The sequence below is a fragment of the Trichechus manatus genome, unplaced genomic scaffold, assembly GCF_000243295.1.
Source record: "Trichechus manatus latirostris isolate Lorelei unplaced genomic scaffold, TriManLat1.0 scaffold00111, whole genome shotgun sequence".
Taxonomy (NCBI): Eukaryota; Metazoa; Chordata; class Mammalia; order Sirenia; family Trichechidae; genus Trichechus; species Trichechus manatus.
The window spans coordinates 5,587,643-5,606,062 of record NW_004444047.1 but is presented as its reverse complement, the minus strand read 5'-3'; the positions used below and the strand labels follow the sequence as shown (position 1 = coordinate 5,606,062).

Genomic DNA, 18,420 nt, shown 5'->3' with positions numbered 1-18,420 from the left:
AAAATATACATAGCCAAAGATACACCATTTCAAAAATTTCTACGTGCACAGTTCAGTGACATCGACTACACTCTTCCAGTTGTGCTGCTGTTCTCACTTTAGATGAAGATTTACAGAACAAAATAGTTTCTCATTAAACAGTACGCATGTTGCCCTATGACAATGGTTAACACCACATCAACACTATCCTTACTCAACCTTGGGTTCCCCATCACCAGCTTTCCTGTCCCCTTCTGCCTTCTAGTCCTTGTCCCTGGACAGCTGTGCCTCATTAGTCCCATTTGGTTTTATGGGGCTGTCCACTCTCTGGCTGAATGGTGAACGTCGGAAGTGACTTCACCACTGAGCTAAAAGGATGTCTGGGGGCCATACTCTTCGGGGTTTCTCCAGTCTCCTTTAGGCCAGTAAATCTGGTCTTTTTTTTTGTTAGTTGGACAAGAGAGATTTTTAAGTTATTAGTCTTCCTTTTACAACAGCATGTCTCTGATGGAAACATGATTCAGCAGATCAGCTTGCCTACGTTTGACATCTTATCTTTCTTCCCTTATGTTCTATTTGTCCTTGTGGTTTAAATCTTATGTGGAATTCCTTCTACTGTCATTTTAGTTGGAGTTTCAGGAAGGCGTATATAGATAAATGTGGAGAAAGAAGCCTCACGTTCTTTTTAAATACAAAAATTATGTTAGAATTTTTAACTTTCCTTCTTTTATTGTTTGCATCCTATTCTTTCCTTTCCTTCCGGGTTTAGTTTCTTGATCAAGTACCTCCTTTAGCATTTCTTTTGTGAACGGACTGTGTATATTAAACTTCCTTAGTCTTTACATGTCTGAAAATGTATTTATTTTACTCTCACATTTGATCGATAATTTAGCTGGGTATAAAGTTCTAGGTGGGCAAATATTTTCCCCGAACATTTGAAAAATACTCCATCATCTCCTGTATTTATTGAGACTAAACAAAGGTCTGTAGGTACTGCTTCACTTTTCTTTTCTCTTGCTGAAGTCTGGGATTTTACTTATTCTTTATACCTATTTAGGTTTTAAGATTTTCTTTTTATCCTTGATGTTCTGTAGTTTCAATACAGTGTATCTAGGTGCTGATTTGTTTTCATTTATCTTGCTCAGAATCCTGGATGCTCTTTTAATCTGAATTCTCAAGTTTCCATGATGTTGATCATCCTTACATTTTGGATAAAACCCTCTTTGGCTGTGGCGTTAGTGTTGTTCTAGTAGTGCCTGAAGTTCCTTAGCTTCAGAAGGAGGAGAAGAATCACCATCAGCCAAAGGACTGATTTCTATAAGGTGAAGTCAGACCTACCTCCACCCTCCAACCTTTTTACCAATTCTGACACCAGCTGTTGTCCCCATAGCACCTCTGCTTCTCTGCTGGGTTCGATAATTTGTTGCAGTGGCCACACAGAACTTACAGACCATACTTATAGTTAAGTGACTGCAGTGCAGTGAATTACTTAATATGGCCTTCTAGCGGTAGTCTTTGTAACTCCCATCAAACGACTGGGTAGGACTATGCAGATGAGGTGCTTGTGGCCCACCAAGGGGATTGGATAGCTTGCTAATAATCTAAATAAGGTATATGGCACTCTTGTGGGGATGGGACTGTGCAAATAAGGTGCATGGAACCCTGTTGAGGGGATTGGTCAGTTTTGCCATCCCACTAGGCTTAAAATGAGCCCTCCCAGAGTCAGGAAGGCAGGATCTCATCACCACCAAGGAAGAAGAGTCAGGAGTGGAGCGTGTCCTTTGGACCTGGGATGCCTGTGCCGAGAACCTCCTAGATCCAGGAGACAGACAGAGAGCTGTGACACTGGAGACAACGAGAGACAGTGAGAAGCAGTGGCAGAGAAACAGACAGAACCAGGAGACTGGCAGGAGATAGTACGGTGGGCTTCCTGGCCCACAGAGTGAGAATGCTGAACGCCTTTGGGCAAGAGGATAACTGGCTGAGTGAGGTGCCTCTGGGCACTTATTAGCAGAGCTCAAAGAGGTTTGTAACACTCGCTGGAGCAGGGCAGAGGCCGAGGGGCCAGAGAGAGATGTGCCTGTGGGCACGGCTGAGAAGTGGCTGTCCTGATCAAAGAACTATATCCTGAGTGTTCCTGAACCTGAATTGTAACCTGTTACTTCCCTAATAAATCCCATGATTTGTGAGTATTGTCTGTGAGTTCCGTGTGGCCATTATCGAACCCAGAAGAGAAATAGTGCCGTGGGAGGGACGGCTTGTGTCAGAATTAGTAAAAAGGTTTGAGGGTGGAGGCACGTCTGACCTCCACCTCATAGGAATCAGCTTTGGGCTGTTGATCTTGATTCTCCTTCAGCCTCGTGAAGTTAAGAGGAGATCAGATACCCTGCCACGCCATTTTTACAGTGATTTATTAAGGAAGTAACAGGGTACAACTCAGGATCAGGAAACATGTAGGCAAAGTCTGGAAGCTTCCCCCAAAGTGGAGAGCACATCCTTCCCTTCTTCAGTGCAGGATAGCTCTCTCACCTTCTCTAGACCATGCAAGCAAGCAGGCCCTTCTTTCTGCTGTGCATGTCCCCTCTCAGCCGTGCAGGCCTCCTCTCAACCCCTCAGGAGACACCTCCTTGCTGTTAGCCTCTCCAGGGCTAACTGACCCAGCTCCTAGCCAGTGTAACAGTTTTGCTTAGTTATCTTAGCTGCATTCCTAGCAGCAGGTTTCTGCTGTCACCACTGACTCTACCGCAGGGCCTCTTCCATGCCTTTCGCTGTCTTCAGTGTTACAGCCCTTGACCGGTGTTACAGCTCTTTTAGGAGGTTCTCACCTCCTTTAAGCTCTCTTCTTGCTTCTCTTGCCTTCTTTTTGCTTCTTCCTTTCTGAAACCTCTAGGGTTGGCTGCATGTATAAGCAAACTCCTTGTCAGTTTTAAGGCATGGCCCTCCCACCATGGCCATGAATTGACCAGTCCCCTCTCAGTAGGCTACAGTCTCTTGATTTGTATAAGTATATTGACTGATCCTTGCAAAGTGCATAAAATAGACCCAATCTAGGCCAGGCTGCAGCCCAGGGCTAGAAAAAAGTATCAAACCGTCCAGTTGTTTATAGCTTACCCAGAAATTATCAGTCAACCTGGACAAAAGTAACAAACCCTCTAGGGTAGAAAACTAGGGCAAAGGTAGCTCCTCAGGGCTTAGGGGAAAAACATCTCAAGCTGTTTTTCCAAAGAACCAAGGCTAAAGGCCACATAAGGGAACTCATTTTACAACAGCATCTTATTTTCATACAGGCCTAGATTTGATTTCCTTATATTTTGTAATTGTTAGTGTTTTTGCAGTCATACTTGATTGATTCTTGTTCTATAGCTTTTTTTTTTTTGTACTCTCTTTATTTCTAGTTTTGTTGTGAGGGTTATGCCAGGCTTGTATGATGTTTTGGGAAACTTTTCCTCATTTTCTGTGTTCTGGAATAATTTAAATAATTGTTGATTGCTGTTGAGTTGATTTCAGCTCATGGACAACCTGGTGTGTGCAGAGTAGAACTGCTTCATAGGGTTTTCCAGGTTGTGACCTTTTGGAAGCAAAACTCCAGGCTTGTCTTCTCTTGGGCCTCTGGGTGGTTTTGAACCATTCATCTTTCGGCTAGTAGTTGAGCACTTAACTGTTTGTGCCACCCATGGATTCTTTTATTTAAATAATAGGAATGATATATTTATGTGGTGAATAATACACAGCAGTTGAAAAGACTGAACTAGATTTACATGTAACGATGTGAAGAAATAAAGATACGTTGATCAGCCAAATGGTAGAGCAAAGGTAGCTTGATAGCATTTATGTAAATATAAAACTCATGCAGCAGTTCTCTGTTAATGGACATGTATCATAGACTGGGAGAATGCATATTAAGTTTCATGACAGTGATTGCCTCTGGGGAGAACAAGAGGGTAAAGAGGTTTAAGATTGGTGAATAAAGTAGACTTTGTCTTTGTTTTAATCATTTACTCTTTACTGCAGACTATACGAAGCAGTATCTAGAGCTGGACTGCTTGGCTTGAGTGCTGCTCTTCTGCTTTGTAGCTGTACGACTTTGGGCAAGTTGCTTAATAACTTGGGGTCACAGTCTCCGCACATGCGAAATGGAATAACTATAAAACCTGCCTACAGTTTTGTGTGTATGAAGAACTAGAACTCCCTGGAAGTTGCTGAGGGCATCTTTGGTGATGGTGGGCAGTCTAATTAAGTGACCCTGGCTTCTCACTCCTGAGTGCTCCACTAGGGCCAAGTGCCCCACTGGAGTCAGGTGCTGCTAGCCATTTCTTTTCCTAGGTATACGGTCTGGAGACTCTGCCTTAAAACATGAATACCACAGAGGAAACACTAAAATAAGTGTTAATGGTTGGTATTATCTGTAGTTCCCTTTTTTCTTTCACATAAAAAGCAAGTGTGGGAAAATGTTAAAAATGGTCATTGCAGGGTCGTAAGTTTACAAGCTTGTGTCCTATAATTCTTTTTGGTACTTTTCTGTGTTTAACACTCCCCTCCTCCCCATATAAGGGTGATTGTTGCTAGAAAGGTTGGGAAGACTGGCCAGTGAAAGTGAAGCTCTCTGGGCTTGGTACTTAAAAGTTCCGTTTTTTTCTATGATTATTGGGCTTTTCAGGTTTTCTCCTTCTTGGGTCAGTTGTGATTAGGTTTTATATTTTTCTTGAAATGCTAGAAAAAATGAAATATTTCCTAATTTCTTGATATAACTTTGGTAAAAAACAAAAACTTTTGTAAAGGTAAAATAAAGCAGTCAGTGGCTAGCAGTGCTGTGGAGGAAGCAACGGCAGATCCTCTTTGATGGAGCCTGTGCCTTAAAGAATTCCCACAGGTAAAATTCTAAGGAAAATGAGCAGCTCACAGTCAGGAAGAAAAAAACCAATTACAAAACACAGAAACAAGCACCACAAATTAAAAAAAAAAGAAACAGGCCTACAAAGACTTCATATATTGAAAATAGCTATGGTTATTATGTTTGAGGATTTAAAAGAAAATTGAAAATATCAGCAGAGAACAAGCAATTTTGAGAAGTGTGATTAACACACAGATCATGATTAACACAGACCTAGGCAGTCAGCATGAAGTTAAATCCTGGCTCCGTGATATCCTAGCTGTGTTACCCTGGGTAAGTTGTAAGAGAAGCCAGAAATCTGAATTTTAAAAAAAGAATTCTAAACTTTAAATTTCTTGCTTTCACTTTAGCTACTTTGCATTCAAGAGCAAGTGTCAGACTCTCAGCCATCTGTTTTGGCCTTTTTTCTTTTCTGTCTTTTTAATGACGTTTTGCTTTCTTCATGTATGATGTCCTTGATGTCATCCCACAGCTCATCTGGTCTTTGATCATTAGTGTTCAGTGAGTCAGATCTGTTCTTGAGATGGTCTCTAAATTCAGGTGAGATGTACTCAAGGTCATACTTTAGCTTTTGTGGACTTGTTTTAATTATTTTCAGCTGCAACTTGAACTTATGAGCAATTGATGGTTTGTTCCTCAGTTGGCCCTGGCCTTGTTCTTACTGACGATATTGAGCTTCTCCATTGTCTCTTTCCACAGATGTAGTCGATTTCATCCTGTGTATTCCATCTGGTGAGATCTGCGTGTGTAGTGGCCGTTGATGTTGTTGAAAAACGATATTTCCAATGAATAAGTCATTGGTCTTGCAATATTCTGTCATGTGATCTCCCATATCATTTCTATCACCAAGGCCATATTTTCCAACTACTGATCTTTGTTTTCAACTTTCACATTCCAATCACCGGTAATTATCAATGCATCTTGATTGCATGTTTGATCAATTTCAGACTGCAGATGTTGGTAAAAATCTTCAGTTTCCTCATCTTTGGCCTTCGTAGTTGGTGCATAAATTTGAATAATAGTCGTATTAACTGGTCTTCCTTTGAGGCATATGGATATTACCCTATCACGGACAGTGTTGTACTTCAGGATAGATCTTGAAATGTTCTTTTAGATGATGAATGGAACACCACTCCTCTTCAAGTTGTCATTCCCAGCATAGTAGATATTATGATTGTCCGATTCAGAATGGCCAATATCCGTCCATTTCTGCTCACTAATGCCTAGAATTTGATCTTCAAGCATTCCATTTCATTTTTGACAACTTCAATCTTCCTTTGTTCATACTTCATACATTCTGTGTTCTGATTACTACTGGATATTTGCAGCTATTTCTTCTCATTTTGAGTTGTGCCACAGCAGCAAACGAAGGTCCCGAAAGCTTTACTCCATCCATGTCGTTAAGTTCTACTCTACTTTGAGGAGGCAGCTCTTCACTAGTCATGTTTTGAGTACCTTCCAACCTGACGGGCTCATCTTCCAGCACTGTGTTCTGCTGCTATCCATAAGGTTTTCACTGGTCATTTTTTTTTTTTTTTCAGAAATAGACCGTCCTTCTTCTTAGTCTGTCTTAGTCTAGATGCTCCACTGAAACCTGTCCACCATGGGTGACGCTGCTGGTATTTGAAATACCAGTGCCATAGTTTCCAGCAACGTGCAAGCCACCACAATATGACGGACTGAGAGATGAGTGGTGTGATTAAAAAGACAGAAAAGGAAAAAAAGATCAAATTGGATGTAAGAAGAGACTCTGAAACTTGTTCTTGAGTGAAGAGTAGCTAAAGCAAAAGGAAGAAATGCTGAAGTAAGAGAGCTGAACAGAAGATTTCAAAGGGCAGCTCGAGAAGACATAGTGAAGTATTATAATGACATGTGTAAAGACCTAGAGTTAGAAAACCAAAAGGAAAGAACACTCTTGGAATTCTCCAGTTGAAATAACTGAAGAAAAATTTCAAGCTTTGAGTTGCAATATTGAAAGATTTGATGGGTAAAAAATTGAACAGCGTGGGACGCATCAAAAGAAGATGGAAGGAATACACAGAGTCACTGTGCCAAAAAGAATTGGTCAACGTTCAGCCATTTCAGAAGGTAGCATATGGTCAGGAACCGACGGTACTGAAGGAAGAAGTCCAAGCTGCACCGAAGGCATTGGCGAAAAACAGGGCTCCAGGAATTGATGGAATACCAGTTGAGATATTTTAGCAAATGCATGCAGTGCTAGAGGTGCTTCAATGAAGTGCTGAAATCATTGAACAATATCATTAATATCACATGCGAGTAAAATTACACTGAAGATAATTGAAGAATAGCTGCAGCAGTACATCGACAGGGAACTGAAATTCAAACCAGATTCATAACAGGACATGGAATGAGGGATATCATTGCTGATGTCAGATGGATCTTGGCTGAAAGTGGAGAATACCAGAAAGGTGTTTACCTGTGTTTTATTGACTACGCAAAGGCATTCGACTACGTAGATCATAAATTATGCGTAACATTGCGAAGAGTGGGAATTCCAGAACACTTGTGCTCATGGGGAACCTGAACATAGACCAAGAGGCAGTCATTCGAACAGAACAAAGATATACTGTGTGATTTAAAATCAGGAAATGTGTGCTTCAGGGTTGTATCCTTTCACCATATTTATTCACTCTATATGCTGAGCAAATAATCCGAGGAACTGGACTGTATGAAGAAGTATATGGCATCATGACTGGAGGAAGACTCATTAACAACCTGCAGTATACAGGTGAGACAGTCCTGCTTGTTGAAAGTGAAGAGGACTTGAAGCACTTACTGATGAAGATCAAAGACTAAGCCTTCAATATGGATCACACCTCAACATAAAGAAAACAAAAATCCTCACAACTGAATCAATAAGCAACATCGTGATAAATGGAGAAAAGATTGAACTTGTCAAGGATTTCACTTTGCTCGGATCCACAATCTATGCCAATGGAAGCAGCAGTCAAGAAATCAAACAGTGCATTGCATTGGGCAAATCTGCTGTGAAAAACTTCTTTAAAAAGCAAAGATATCACCTTGAGGACTAAGGTGCACCTGACTCAAGCTGTGGTATTTTCAGTTGCCTCATATGCATGCGAAAGCTGGACAATGAATAAGGAAGACCGAAGAATTGATGGCCTTTGAATTACGGTGTTGATGAAGAATATTAAATGTACCATGGACTGCCAAAACAACGAACAGATCTGTCTTGGAAGAGGTACAATACAGCCAGAATGCTCCTTAGAGGCAAGAATGGCTAGACCACATCTCTCATACTTTGGACATGTTATGAAGAGGAACCAGTCGTCCCTGGAGAAGAACATCATGCTTGGTAAAGTAGTGGGTCAGTGAAAAAGAGGAAGACCCTCAACGAGATAGATTGACACAGTGGCTGCAACAGTGGGCTTAAGCATAACAAGGATTGTGAGGATGGCACAGGACCGGGCAGTGTTTCCTTCTGTTGTACGTAGGATTGCTATGAGTTAGAACCAACTCGATGGCACCTAACAGCAACAACAACATACTGTAGGTCTGCTGATGACAAATTCTTAGTTATTATTTATCTCAAAGTATCTTTATTTTGCCTTCATTCTTTTTTTAAATTTTATTTTGATATTGTTGAGAATGTACACAGCAAAGCATTCACCAATTCTACCATTTCTACTTGTACAATTCAGTGACATTGATTACCTTCTTTGAGTTGTGCAACCATTCCCACCCTCCCTTTCTGAGTTGTTCCTTCCCTGTTAACGTAAATTCACTGCCTCCTAAGGTTCCTGTCTAATCTTACGAGTTGCTGTTGTCACTTTGATCTCATACATAAAGTTCTTAAAAGAGCATAATGCTCAAGGCTGACATTTTAAAAAAATTTTAAGTTTACTTGAGGTGAAAGTTTACAGCTTAGGTTAATTTCTCATGCAAAAATTTATACACATATTGTTATGTGACGGTAGTTGCAGTCCCTGTAATGTGACAGCCCACTCCCCCTTTCCACCCCGTGTTTCCTGTGTGCATTCAACCACCTCCTATCCCTTTCTGCCTTCTCATCCTGCCTCCGGACAAGAGCTGCCCATTTAGTCTCGTGTATCTACTTGAACTAAGAAGCAAACTCTTCGCGAGTAGTAATTTATATTTTTATAGTCCAGTCTAATCTTTGCCTGAAGAGTTGGCTTCGCAACTGGTTTTAGTTCTGGGTTAACAGAGAGCCTGGGAGTCATGTCGTCTGGGGTTCCTCTAGTCTTATTCAGACCATTAAGTCTAGTCTTTTTATGTGAATTTGAGTTCTGCACCACACTTTTCTCCTGCTCCATCAGGGACTCTCTGTTGTGTTCCTTGTCAGGGCGGTCATTGGTGGTAGCACCATCTAGTTCTTCTGGTCTCAGGCTGATGGAGTCTCTGGTTTATGTGTCCCTTTTGTCTCTTGGGCTCATATTTTCCTTAAATCTTTGGTGTTCTTCATTCTCTTTTGCTCCAGGTGGGTTGGGACCAATTGATACGTCTTAGATGGCTGCTTGCAAGCTTTTAAGACCCCAGACGTTACTTATCAAAGTGGGATGCAGAATATTTTCTTAATAAACTTTGTTATGCCAGTTGACCTAGATGTCCCCTGAAACCATGGTCCCCAGACCCCTACCGCTCTGTCCCTCAGAGTATTTGATTGTGTTCAGGAAACTTCTTAGGTTTTGGTTTAGTCCAGTTATGCTGACTTCACCTGTATTGAAGGCAAACATTTTTTACTAGTTAAGCTGAACTATTAAGTGGTTTTAAGAAGACTTCAAGGGATTTTTTGGTTTAAGGTTTAAAGATTATCTCAGGGCAATAGTTTCAGGGACTCATCCAGCCCCCATGGCTCCAGAAAGCCTGGAGTGCATAGGACTTTGAAATTTTGTTCTACATTTTCCCCCTTTTGATAAGGACTTTTCTATAGAATCTTTGATCACCATGTTCAGTAATGGAGCCAAGCACCAACCAGTTCCTCTGGTCTCATGACAAAGGAGGCAGTTCGTGGAGACAATTAGCTGCACCTTTCATATCCTTCTTGCCCTGACTCTACTTCTTTCTCTTTTGTTCCAGGTGAATAGAGACCAACTGTCATGCCTTAGATGGCAGCTTGGATGGCACTTCACAACAAACTAGGAGGTAGAACAGAAGCACTAAACACAGTATTAGGCCATTTAACTGGGATGTCCCATGAAACCATGACCCTCTATCTCTAAACTAAGGAACCCAAACCCCATGAGGTTTTTGGTTGTATGCAAACATCTCAGCAGCTACTTTTTTTTCTTTTTTTTTTGCCGTTGTTGTTGCCTTCATTCTTGAAGTGTAGTTTTACTGGATATCAAATTCTGGGTTGACAGTTTTTCTTAAATACTTAAAAAAAAGTCATTCCACGGTCTTCTAGCCTATGTTTCTCATGAGAAGTAAACAGCCATTCGTCTTGTTCTGTATGTAATGGGTCCTTTTTTTTTCTCTGACTGCTTTCAGAATTTTCTCTTTACCTTTGGTTTTCAGCATTTTGACTGATGCCCCTGGTTGTGAGGGTCACTATGAATAGGAATTGACTCGACGGTAACAGGTTTGGTTTGGTTTTGAGCTTCGTGAATTTGAAAATTTATGTCTCACCTAATCGGGGGAATTTTTGACCATATTTTTTCTAAATATTTTTTATCTCATTCTTTTGTTCCTCTCATTTTAGGTGGGAATTCAGACATTTCAATATTGTTCACTTGAGGCTCTGTTTACTTTTTCTTTTTTAAATATTTTTTTCTCTATTTTTTTATACTGGGTAATTTTACTAATCTGCTTTCACATTCCCTGACTCTTCTGACATCTACATCCAATATGCTATTATGCCCATTCTATGATTTTTCTTTTTCAAATTTTAGATCATTGTATTTTTCAACTATAGGATTTCCATTTGATTCTTTTTTTTTTTTAATATAGTTTCTTTGTTGAGATTTTCTACTTATTCTTCCATTGTGAATAAATTTTCCTTTATGTCCTTGAGCATGGTTATGTTGTTGTTGTTGTTAGCTGCCGTTGAGTCACCCCTGACTTGCGATGACCCCATGTAGGAAATGCTGACTAGTCCTGTGCCATCCCCATGATCAGTTGTGAATTGGACCATATGGTTATAATAGAGGCTTTGAAATCCTTGTCTGCTAAATGTCAACATTGCAGTTGGTTTCGGTTATTTAACTGTTTCTTCAGATGTTTAGTAATTTTGGGTTGTATTGTGGGTGTTTTGAATGATGCGTTGCAGACACTGTGGATTCTGTTATGTTCTTCCTGGAGTAATTTTTTTTTACTTCTTTTTTTTCGTTATGGTGCAAATATACACAGCAAAACATTCAGCAATTCAGTAATTTCTACATGCACAATTCAGTGACTTTAATTAAACTCTTCATGTTATGCAACCGTATTCCTATCTTTTTCCTAATTCTGCCACCACTGATGTAAACTCAGCACCCCCCACCAAACAAAAACTCCCCTTCTTCCTCCTTCTTATCCCCGGTAACCACTAACAAGCTTTGGTTTCTATATATTTGCTGATTTCATATAAATGAGATCATACAGTATTTCTCCTTTTGTGACTGACTTATTTAAAATATTTTCAGGGTTCATATTGTATCAGGACTTCATTTCTTTTTTGGTACCACATTTTCTTTATCCATTCATCTGTTCATAGACATTCGGTTGTTTCTGCCTTTTGGCTATTGCGAAAAATGCTCCTGTGAACATTGGCGAGCAGGTTTCTGTTTGTGTTCTCACTTTCACTTCTGGGTCTATACCTAGGATTGGGATTGCTGGGTTATATGGTAGTTACATGTTCAACCTTTTGAGGAACTGCCAAGTTGTTTTTCACAGTGGCTGTTATCATTTTGCATTCCCATCAGCAGTGCATGAGGGTTCCATTTTCTCCACATCCTCTCCAACACCTCTTGTTTCCCATTTTTTTGATCATTGCCATTCTGAGGGGGTGGGGTGCTATCTCATTGTGGTTAAAAAAAAAAATTTTTTTTATTGTAGTTTAGATGAAGGTTTACAAATAGTTTCTTATTAAACAGTATACAGATTGTTTTATAACATTGGTTAACAACCCCACAACATGTCAACTCTCCCTTCTCGACCTTGGGTTCCCCATTACCAGCTTTCCTGTCCCCTCCTGCCTTCTAGTCCTTGTCCTGGGCTGTTGTGCCCCATTAGTCTCGTTTTGTTTTATGGGGCTGTCTAATCTTTGGCTGAAGGGTGAACCTCGGGAGTGACTTCATTACTGAACTAAAAGGGTGTCTGGGAGCCATACTCTCAGGGTTTCTCCAGTCTCTGTCAGACCAGTAAGTCTGGTCTGTCTTTGTGAGTTACAATTTTGTTCTACATTTTTCTCCAGCTCTGTCTGGGACCCTCTGTTGTAATCCCTGTCAGAGTAGTCACTGGTGGTAGCCAGGCACCATCTAGTTCAGTCTGGTGGAGGCTGTGGTAGTTGTGGTCCATTAGTCCTTTTGACTAATCTTTCCCTTGTATCTTGTTTTCTTCATTCTCTCTTGCTCCCGAAGGGGTAAAACCAGTGGAATATCTTAGATGGCTGCTCACAGGCTTTTGAGACCCCAGACGCTACCCACCGAGGTAGAGCGTAGAACATTTTCTTTATAAACTATGTTATGCCAGTTGAGCTAGATGTTCCCTGAGACTATGGTGCCCACAGCCCTCTGCCCAGCAGTTCAGTCCCTCAGGGAGTTTGGATGTGTCTGTGGAGCTTCCATGACCTTTCCTTGTACAAGTTGTGCTTTCTTCCCCAGTAGCATGTACTGTCTTACCTTTCACCAAAGTTACCACTTATCTGTTGTCTATTTAGTATTCCCCCCCACCCCTCCCATCCCTTGTAACCATCAAAGATTGTTTCTTTTTGTGTGTAAACCTTTTCATGAATTTTTACAGTAGTAGTCTCATACAATATTTGTCCTTTTGTGGTTGACTTACTTCACTCAGCATAATGTCCTCCAGTTTCATCCATGTTATGAGATGCTTCACAGATCCATCGTTGTTCTTTATTGTTGCATAGTATCATTGTGGTTTTGATTTACAACTCCCTAGGGAGCCCCGGTGGCGCAGTGATTAAGAGCTCAGCTGCTAACCAAAAGTTCGGCAGTTCAAATCCACCAGCCACTCGTTAGAAACCCTGTGGGGCAGTTCTACTCTTTCCTCTAGGGTTGCTATGAGTCGGAGGCAGCTCGATGGCAACGGGTTAAGGGCTAATGAGGAGCCCTGGTGGTGCAGTGGTTAAGAGCTCAGCTGCTAACCAAAAGTTTGGCAGTTTGAATCCACCAGCCTCTCTGCGGGAGAAGGATGTGGTAGTCTGCTCCTGTAAATATTTGTTGTTTTTGTTAGGTGTCTTTGAGTCGGTTCCAACTCATAGCAACCCTGTGTACAATGGAACAAAACGCTGCCTGGTCCTGCGCCATCCTCATGATTATTGTTATGCTTGGGCCCATTGTTACAGCCACTGTGTCAATCCATCTTGTTAAGCGTCTTCCTTTTTCGCTGACCCTCTACTTTACCAAGCACGATGTCCTTCTCCAGGCACTGGTCCCTCCTGATAACATGTCCAAAGTATGTGAGATGAAATCTCACCATCCTCGCTTCTGAGGAGCATTCTAGCTATACTTCTTCCAAGAGATTTACAGCCTTGGAAACCCTGTGGGGCAGTTCTGTTCTGTCCTGTAGGGTCTCTGTGAGTTGGCATCGAACAGACTACAAGCAATGAGTTTGGTTTTTGGGAAGATCTGATGACACTGAGGAACTTTTTATGTGTTTGTTGTCCATCTAAATATCCTCTTTGGAGAAGTGTCTGTTCAAGTCCTTAGCCCATATTTTGATTGGGTTATTTGTCTTTTTGTTGTTGAGTTATAGGAGTTTTTAAAAATATATTTTGGGTATTAAACTCTTATCAGATAAATGATTCTCAAAAAATTTCTCCTAATCTGTGGATTTTCTCTTCACTTTGTTGATAAAGTTCTTTGATGAACAAAAGTACTTAATTTTTATGAAGTCCCAGTTACCTATTTTGTCCTTTATTGCTCCTACTTTTGTTGTCATATCTCATAATCCGTTGCTAAATACGGTGTCCCACAGCCATACCCCTTATTTTGTTCGAAGAATTTTATGGTTTTTAGTTTTCAGATTTAGGTTTTTAATCTATTTTGAATTGGTTTTGTGTATGGTGTGAGGCAGGCATGGATTCTATTTATTCTTCTGCGTGTGGAAATTCAGTTTTCCCAGCACCATTTAGTGAAGAGTTGGCTTGTTTTCTTTTTTCAGCATCTGGAATCTTATTTTGGTTATTTTATAAGTTAGACTGCTTGGAGTCAACCCCATATATGTGTCAGACAGAGATTTGGACAGAGCTTGTTTGCAGAAATTAGGGCTCTCCTTCTGTGGTGCTCTCCTTTTTGAGTTTTTTTTTCCTCTTCCTCTTACATCTACTGCAGTTTCCCAAACTCTCCTCGGGCACAAAACTGTAAAAACTGAGAAATTCAGTGAGTGCAGTTCTCTTTCTTTCAAGTGTTGACTCCCATCCAATTTCTCCCTGCTTTTGGTTGCTTTCCAGTGCCTTCAAGTAGTTTTTTATATTTTGTCCAGAGTTCATAGATGTTACCTGTGGGACAGTTGGTTTGATATGAGGTGCTCTGTCATTGCTTGAAGAGGAAACTACTCTAATTTGCCTTTTAAAAAAACATTATGTGGATCAAACAAAGCGTTTTTATATGTATCTTGGTGTTTAGGGTCACCCAGTGCACATTAATCTAAGCTAGAACTTGAGGTTGTTTTAAATTTACTCCTTTCTTCGCTGTGGCTCCTTCCTCAGCTGTCTTACTTCCACCCTGATCTTTCTGTGGAACCTGCAGATTGCAGACACCAGCGACCCCTTATTGCTCTGTATCACAGTTCCTCAACCTTGGCACCATTGACATTTTAGGCTGGATAATTCTTTGTTGCTAAGGCTGTCTTGTGCACTGTAGAATGTTTAGCAGCATTCCTGTCCTCTATCCACTAGATGTCAGTAGCAGCCCCCAGGTCATGACAATCAAAGTGTTTGTGTTGTTGTGTGCCATTGTTGATTCTGACTACAGTGCTGAATGTCCCCTGGGGAGCAAAATTGTCCCTCGTTGAGAACCACTGCTCGGTATCAGTGGGCATGTCCAGTTATTTTCCTCAACTTCTCCCCAGCTTTTAATGCCAGTGATTGCCACCTGCTCCAAGGAATCTCTCTGCTATCAGTAGTGGCACACTCTCGGTGAATGTCTTCTCAGCTTAGATGGGCGCCTGCGTGTTCTTATTCCTATCTGCCCTTTGGGTTCTGACCCAGACACTTGTCTCATCTCATGTGGTCCCCTGACTTGGGGATCATAGCTGCTCAGTGAAGATTCCACATCACCACACTGTAGCCAGAGGAATCTTCCTAAAACCAACCCCCTGTGCACGTGGGCCTTGTCTGCCAGTGCTTCAGATTGACTGTTTTCCCCAAGTTGTGAAGCAGTGCATGTGATGGCTCAGCAGTGTTGTCTTTGGCTAGTTAGTTTTCAGGTGATAGTTAACTAAATTAATGTCACGCAGTGTTCCTTGTCACAAGTGTTAATTTGGACCTGGGCAAGGTGGGGATGGGGGACAGGGATTAGAGTAGTAGACTGAGCGCCTACCAGAACTGACTCAGAGTGCTTTCTCACTTTCTTACTCTCGGCTTTTGCTTTTTCTCATCATCTGCAACTAATACAGGTAGTCCCCGACTTAGGACAGGATTCCATTCCGATGGGTGCGTTGTAAGTTGATTCTGATATATGTTGAATACTTTTTTTTTTTTGAAGTTTTCGTTAGTATTGTTTTTATTATCAATATCTGTATAAATCTGATCTCTGAACGTCTGCGAGTGAGCTTCTGAGAATGATAACATCAGCAAATTACATGCTGCAACATTGTATGTAGTACATATTACTAATGATAAGATGTAAAAAAAAAAAAGGTCATTAGTGCAGTTCGTCATCGTAAGCTGGGGGCTACCTGTACTGTGCTAGGAGTTGGAAGATCTGGGTTTTAAACCTTGCTGACCATGTGACCTTGGGCACGTTGCCTCAGAGCCCTCCTCAGCTGTTTGTTTTGTTTTTAAGCTCTTCCGTGCTCCTTTACATAGGCCTGGCATGGTGTTAGCTGCCTTTCACACATTGTTGCTGAGTTTTTTAAGATTATACTGTACCAACAGGTAGGTGGTAATTATTTTTCTAGGATGATTAAACAGATTATATGTCCACAGCCAAATTACTAGTTAATGGTAGAGGCATGGTTTCAGTTCAGTGCCCTTGACCGACTTTTTTCTTTTTTTTTAAGTTCCTGGTTGCCTTTCTTTTCAGCTTTATCATTTTGTGATTCTTTGTCACTTTTGTGATATTAGAACTGTCTCTTGTGACCTAACTTGTTATATAAAACATTGTAAATTGCCTAAAAACCCAAAGTTATAGTGGTGTCGGCATACTTACCTAGGATTTAAATGTAATATGTTGCTTTTTTTTTGTTTTTTAATTCTATAGTGTTCTAATGACAGAAGCATCTGGGCTGAATGGACTTTAGCATCAAAAAAAGTCCTCTTTCTGTTCAGAAAGTTGTAAAGTGCATAAAGATGAAGCAGGCACCAGAAATCCTTGGCAATACAAATGGAAAGACTCAGAACTGTGAAGTGAATCGTGAATGTTCTGTATTCCTCAGCAAAGCCCAACTTTCTACCACCCTGCAAGAGGGGGTCATGCAAAAATTTAATGGCCATGATGCGCTTCCCTTTATTCCAGCTGAGAAGTTGAAAGATCTTACTTCTCGTGTGTTTAATGGAGAACCTGGCGCTCATGATGCCAAATTGCGTTTTGAGTCCCAGGAAATGAAAGGAATTGGGACCCCACCTAACACTACCCCTATTAAAAATGGCTCTCCGGAAATTAAGCTGAAAATCACCAAAACATACATGAATGGGAAACCTCTCTTTGAATCTTCCATTTGTGGTGACAGTGCAGCTGATGTTTCCCAGTCAGAAGAAAATGGACAAAAACCAGAAAACAAGGCAAGAAGGAGCAGAAAGAGAAGCATAAAATATGACTCCTTCCTGGAGCAGGGCCTTGTTGAAGCAGCTCTGGTATCCAAGATCTCGAGTCCCACAGACAAAAAGGTATTTATGAGGAATTCTGTCTGGGGTTGGGTAGAAACATGAGGACCGTGTGAGGATGTCTCCATGTGGGGTTGTGGGTGGAAGGCAGCTGGTACCGTGTAGGCAGTGGGGCTGGGCCCTGTGCTTGCAGCAGGGTGTCTGTCTTCCTTTTCACCTGTCCACCCAGTGGCTGATGCTGCCTGAGTCTTGGCTGTGGATCGGACACTATGCACCAGGACATCCCAACATGGCCACCTTTCAACCTACTAGCTGCTTGGTGAGCCAGTTGCGAGGCCTGGAGAGGTTAACTAAGTGTTCAAGATTAAAATGACTAAAAAGAGGCAAAGCCAGTTTCTGAACCCAGATCTGGCCATTTCTAGAGCCCTTGACCTTCAGGCTATAGTGTTTTCATGGATCTTATCTCCAGAGATGTTCTTCGGGCTAGTTGTGGCCAATGGAGATACACTGGATTTGCCCAGCTTCTTAAACCCACACCGTGTAATGAGTGGAAGCAGAGGTGCTCTTGTCATTCTTACCACAAGGTTCACTGTCTGTTCCCTTGCCTGTCTTCTCAACTAGGTGGTTTAGCACATGGTTCAACTCCTTGAGGATGGGGGCCGTGTCTTAGGTTTTTGTGTTCTTGGTTCCCAGTGCAGAGCCTAGCACTTAGAACACTAGAGAATGATTGCTCACTCATCAGAACTGGGGTGGAGAATCATATCTTAAGCTAAAAGAGCACTGGTGGCTCCATTTCATTCTGTCTGGTGATTTGTGTCACCGTGTCTTATAATGACACTTGGAGGCCCTAATACTTAGATTGAGTGTAAGCTGTATGAAGCAGCCGAGGCACCTTGGCCTTGGCAGAGGAAGTGGGGGCATAACAGTCCAACCTGTGTTCGTGGCCCACATTCATTTAGGAGTGATAGTCTAGAAGATGCCTCAGTGCCCTTTCTTTCCATATCTTTTGCTCATGGCCTTTAGTGGCAGATCCCCACCCACATGCACTTGGGGTGCTGCAGGGCAGGAATGGGGAAAGGGAGCCTGAGTCAGTTGGGGGTTGGTGTTATCACCAAAGTTGAATATTTAGTTTAAAATCATAGTTGAGGAATTTTATTGAGGAATTCCACAGATGGGGGAAAGACTGATATTTCTTTGAAATTGTTAAAATAGTGAAGGGCATTGAAGGCTTAAAAACATTGTTTTTTTGAGTACACAGGAGCTGTTTAGCTCTTACTAATGTAATTACAGTGGTGAGTTTTTTAAAAGACCAGTTTAGTAATCTGGGCTGATAGAATGATTTTTCGAAGCACCCATGGTTACATCATACTTCATGCTTTTTACAGGGGAAAAGGTCTGTGCAAGC

At 41.3% G+C, this 18,420-nt stretch overlaps 1 protein-coding gene across 1 annotated transcript in view; it reads left to right on the top strand.

Moving 5' to 3' along the window:
* NSD2 (nuclear receptor binding SET domain protein 2) overlaps positions 1 to 18,420 on the top strand; it is a 90,717-nt gene that overhangs the window by 14,216 nt on the left and 58,081 nt on the right. The window contains exon 3 of the mRNA XM_023737982.1: positions 16,453 to 17,078. Within this exon, the coding sequence (XP_023593750.1) occupies positions 16,482 to 17,078 (597 nt within the window). The 5' untranslated portion in view covers positions 16,453 to 16,481. The remainder of the gene's footprint in view (positions 1 to 16,452; positions 17,079 to 18,420) is intronic.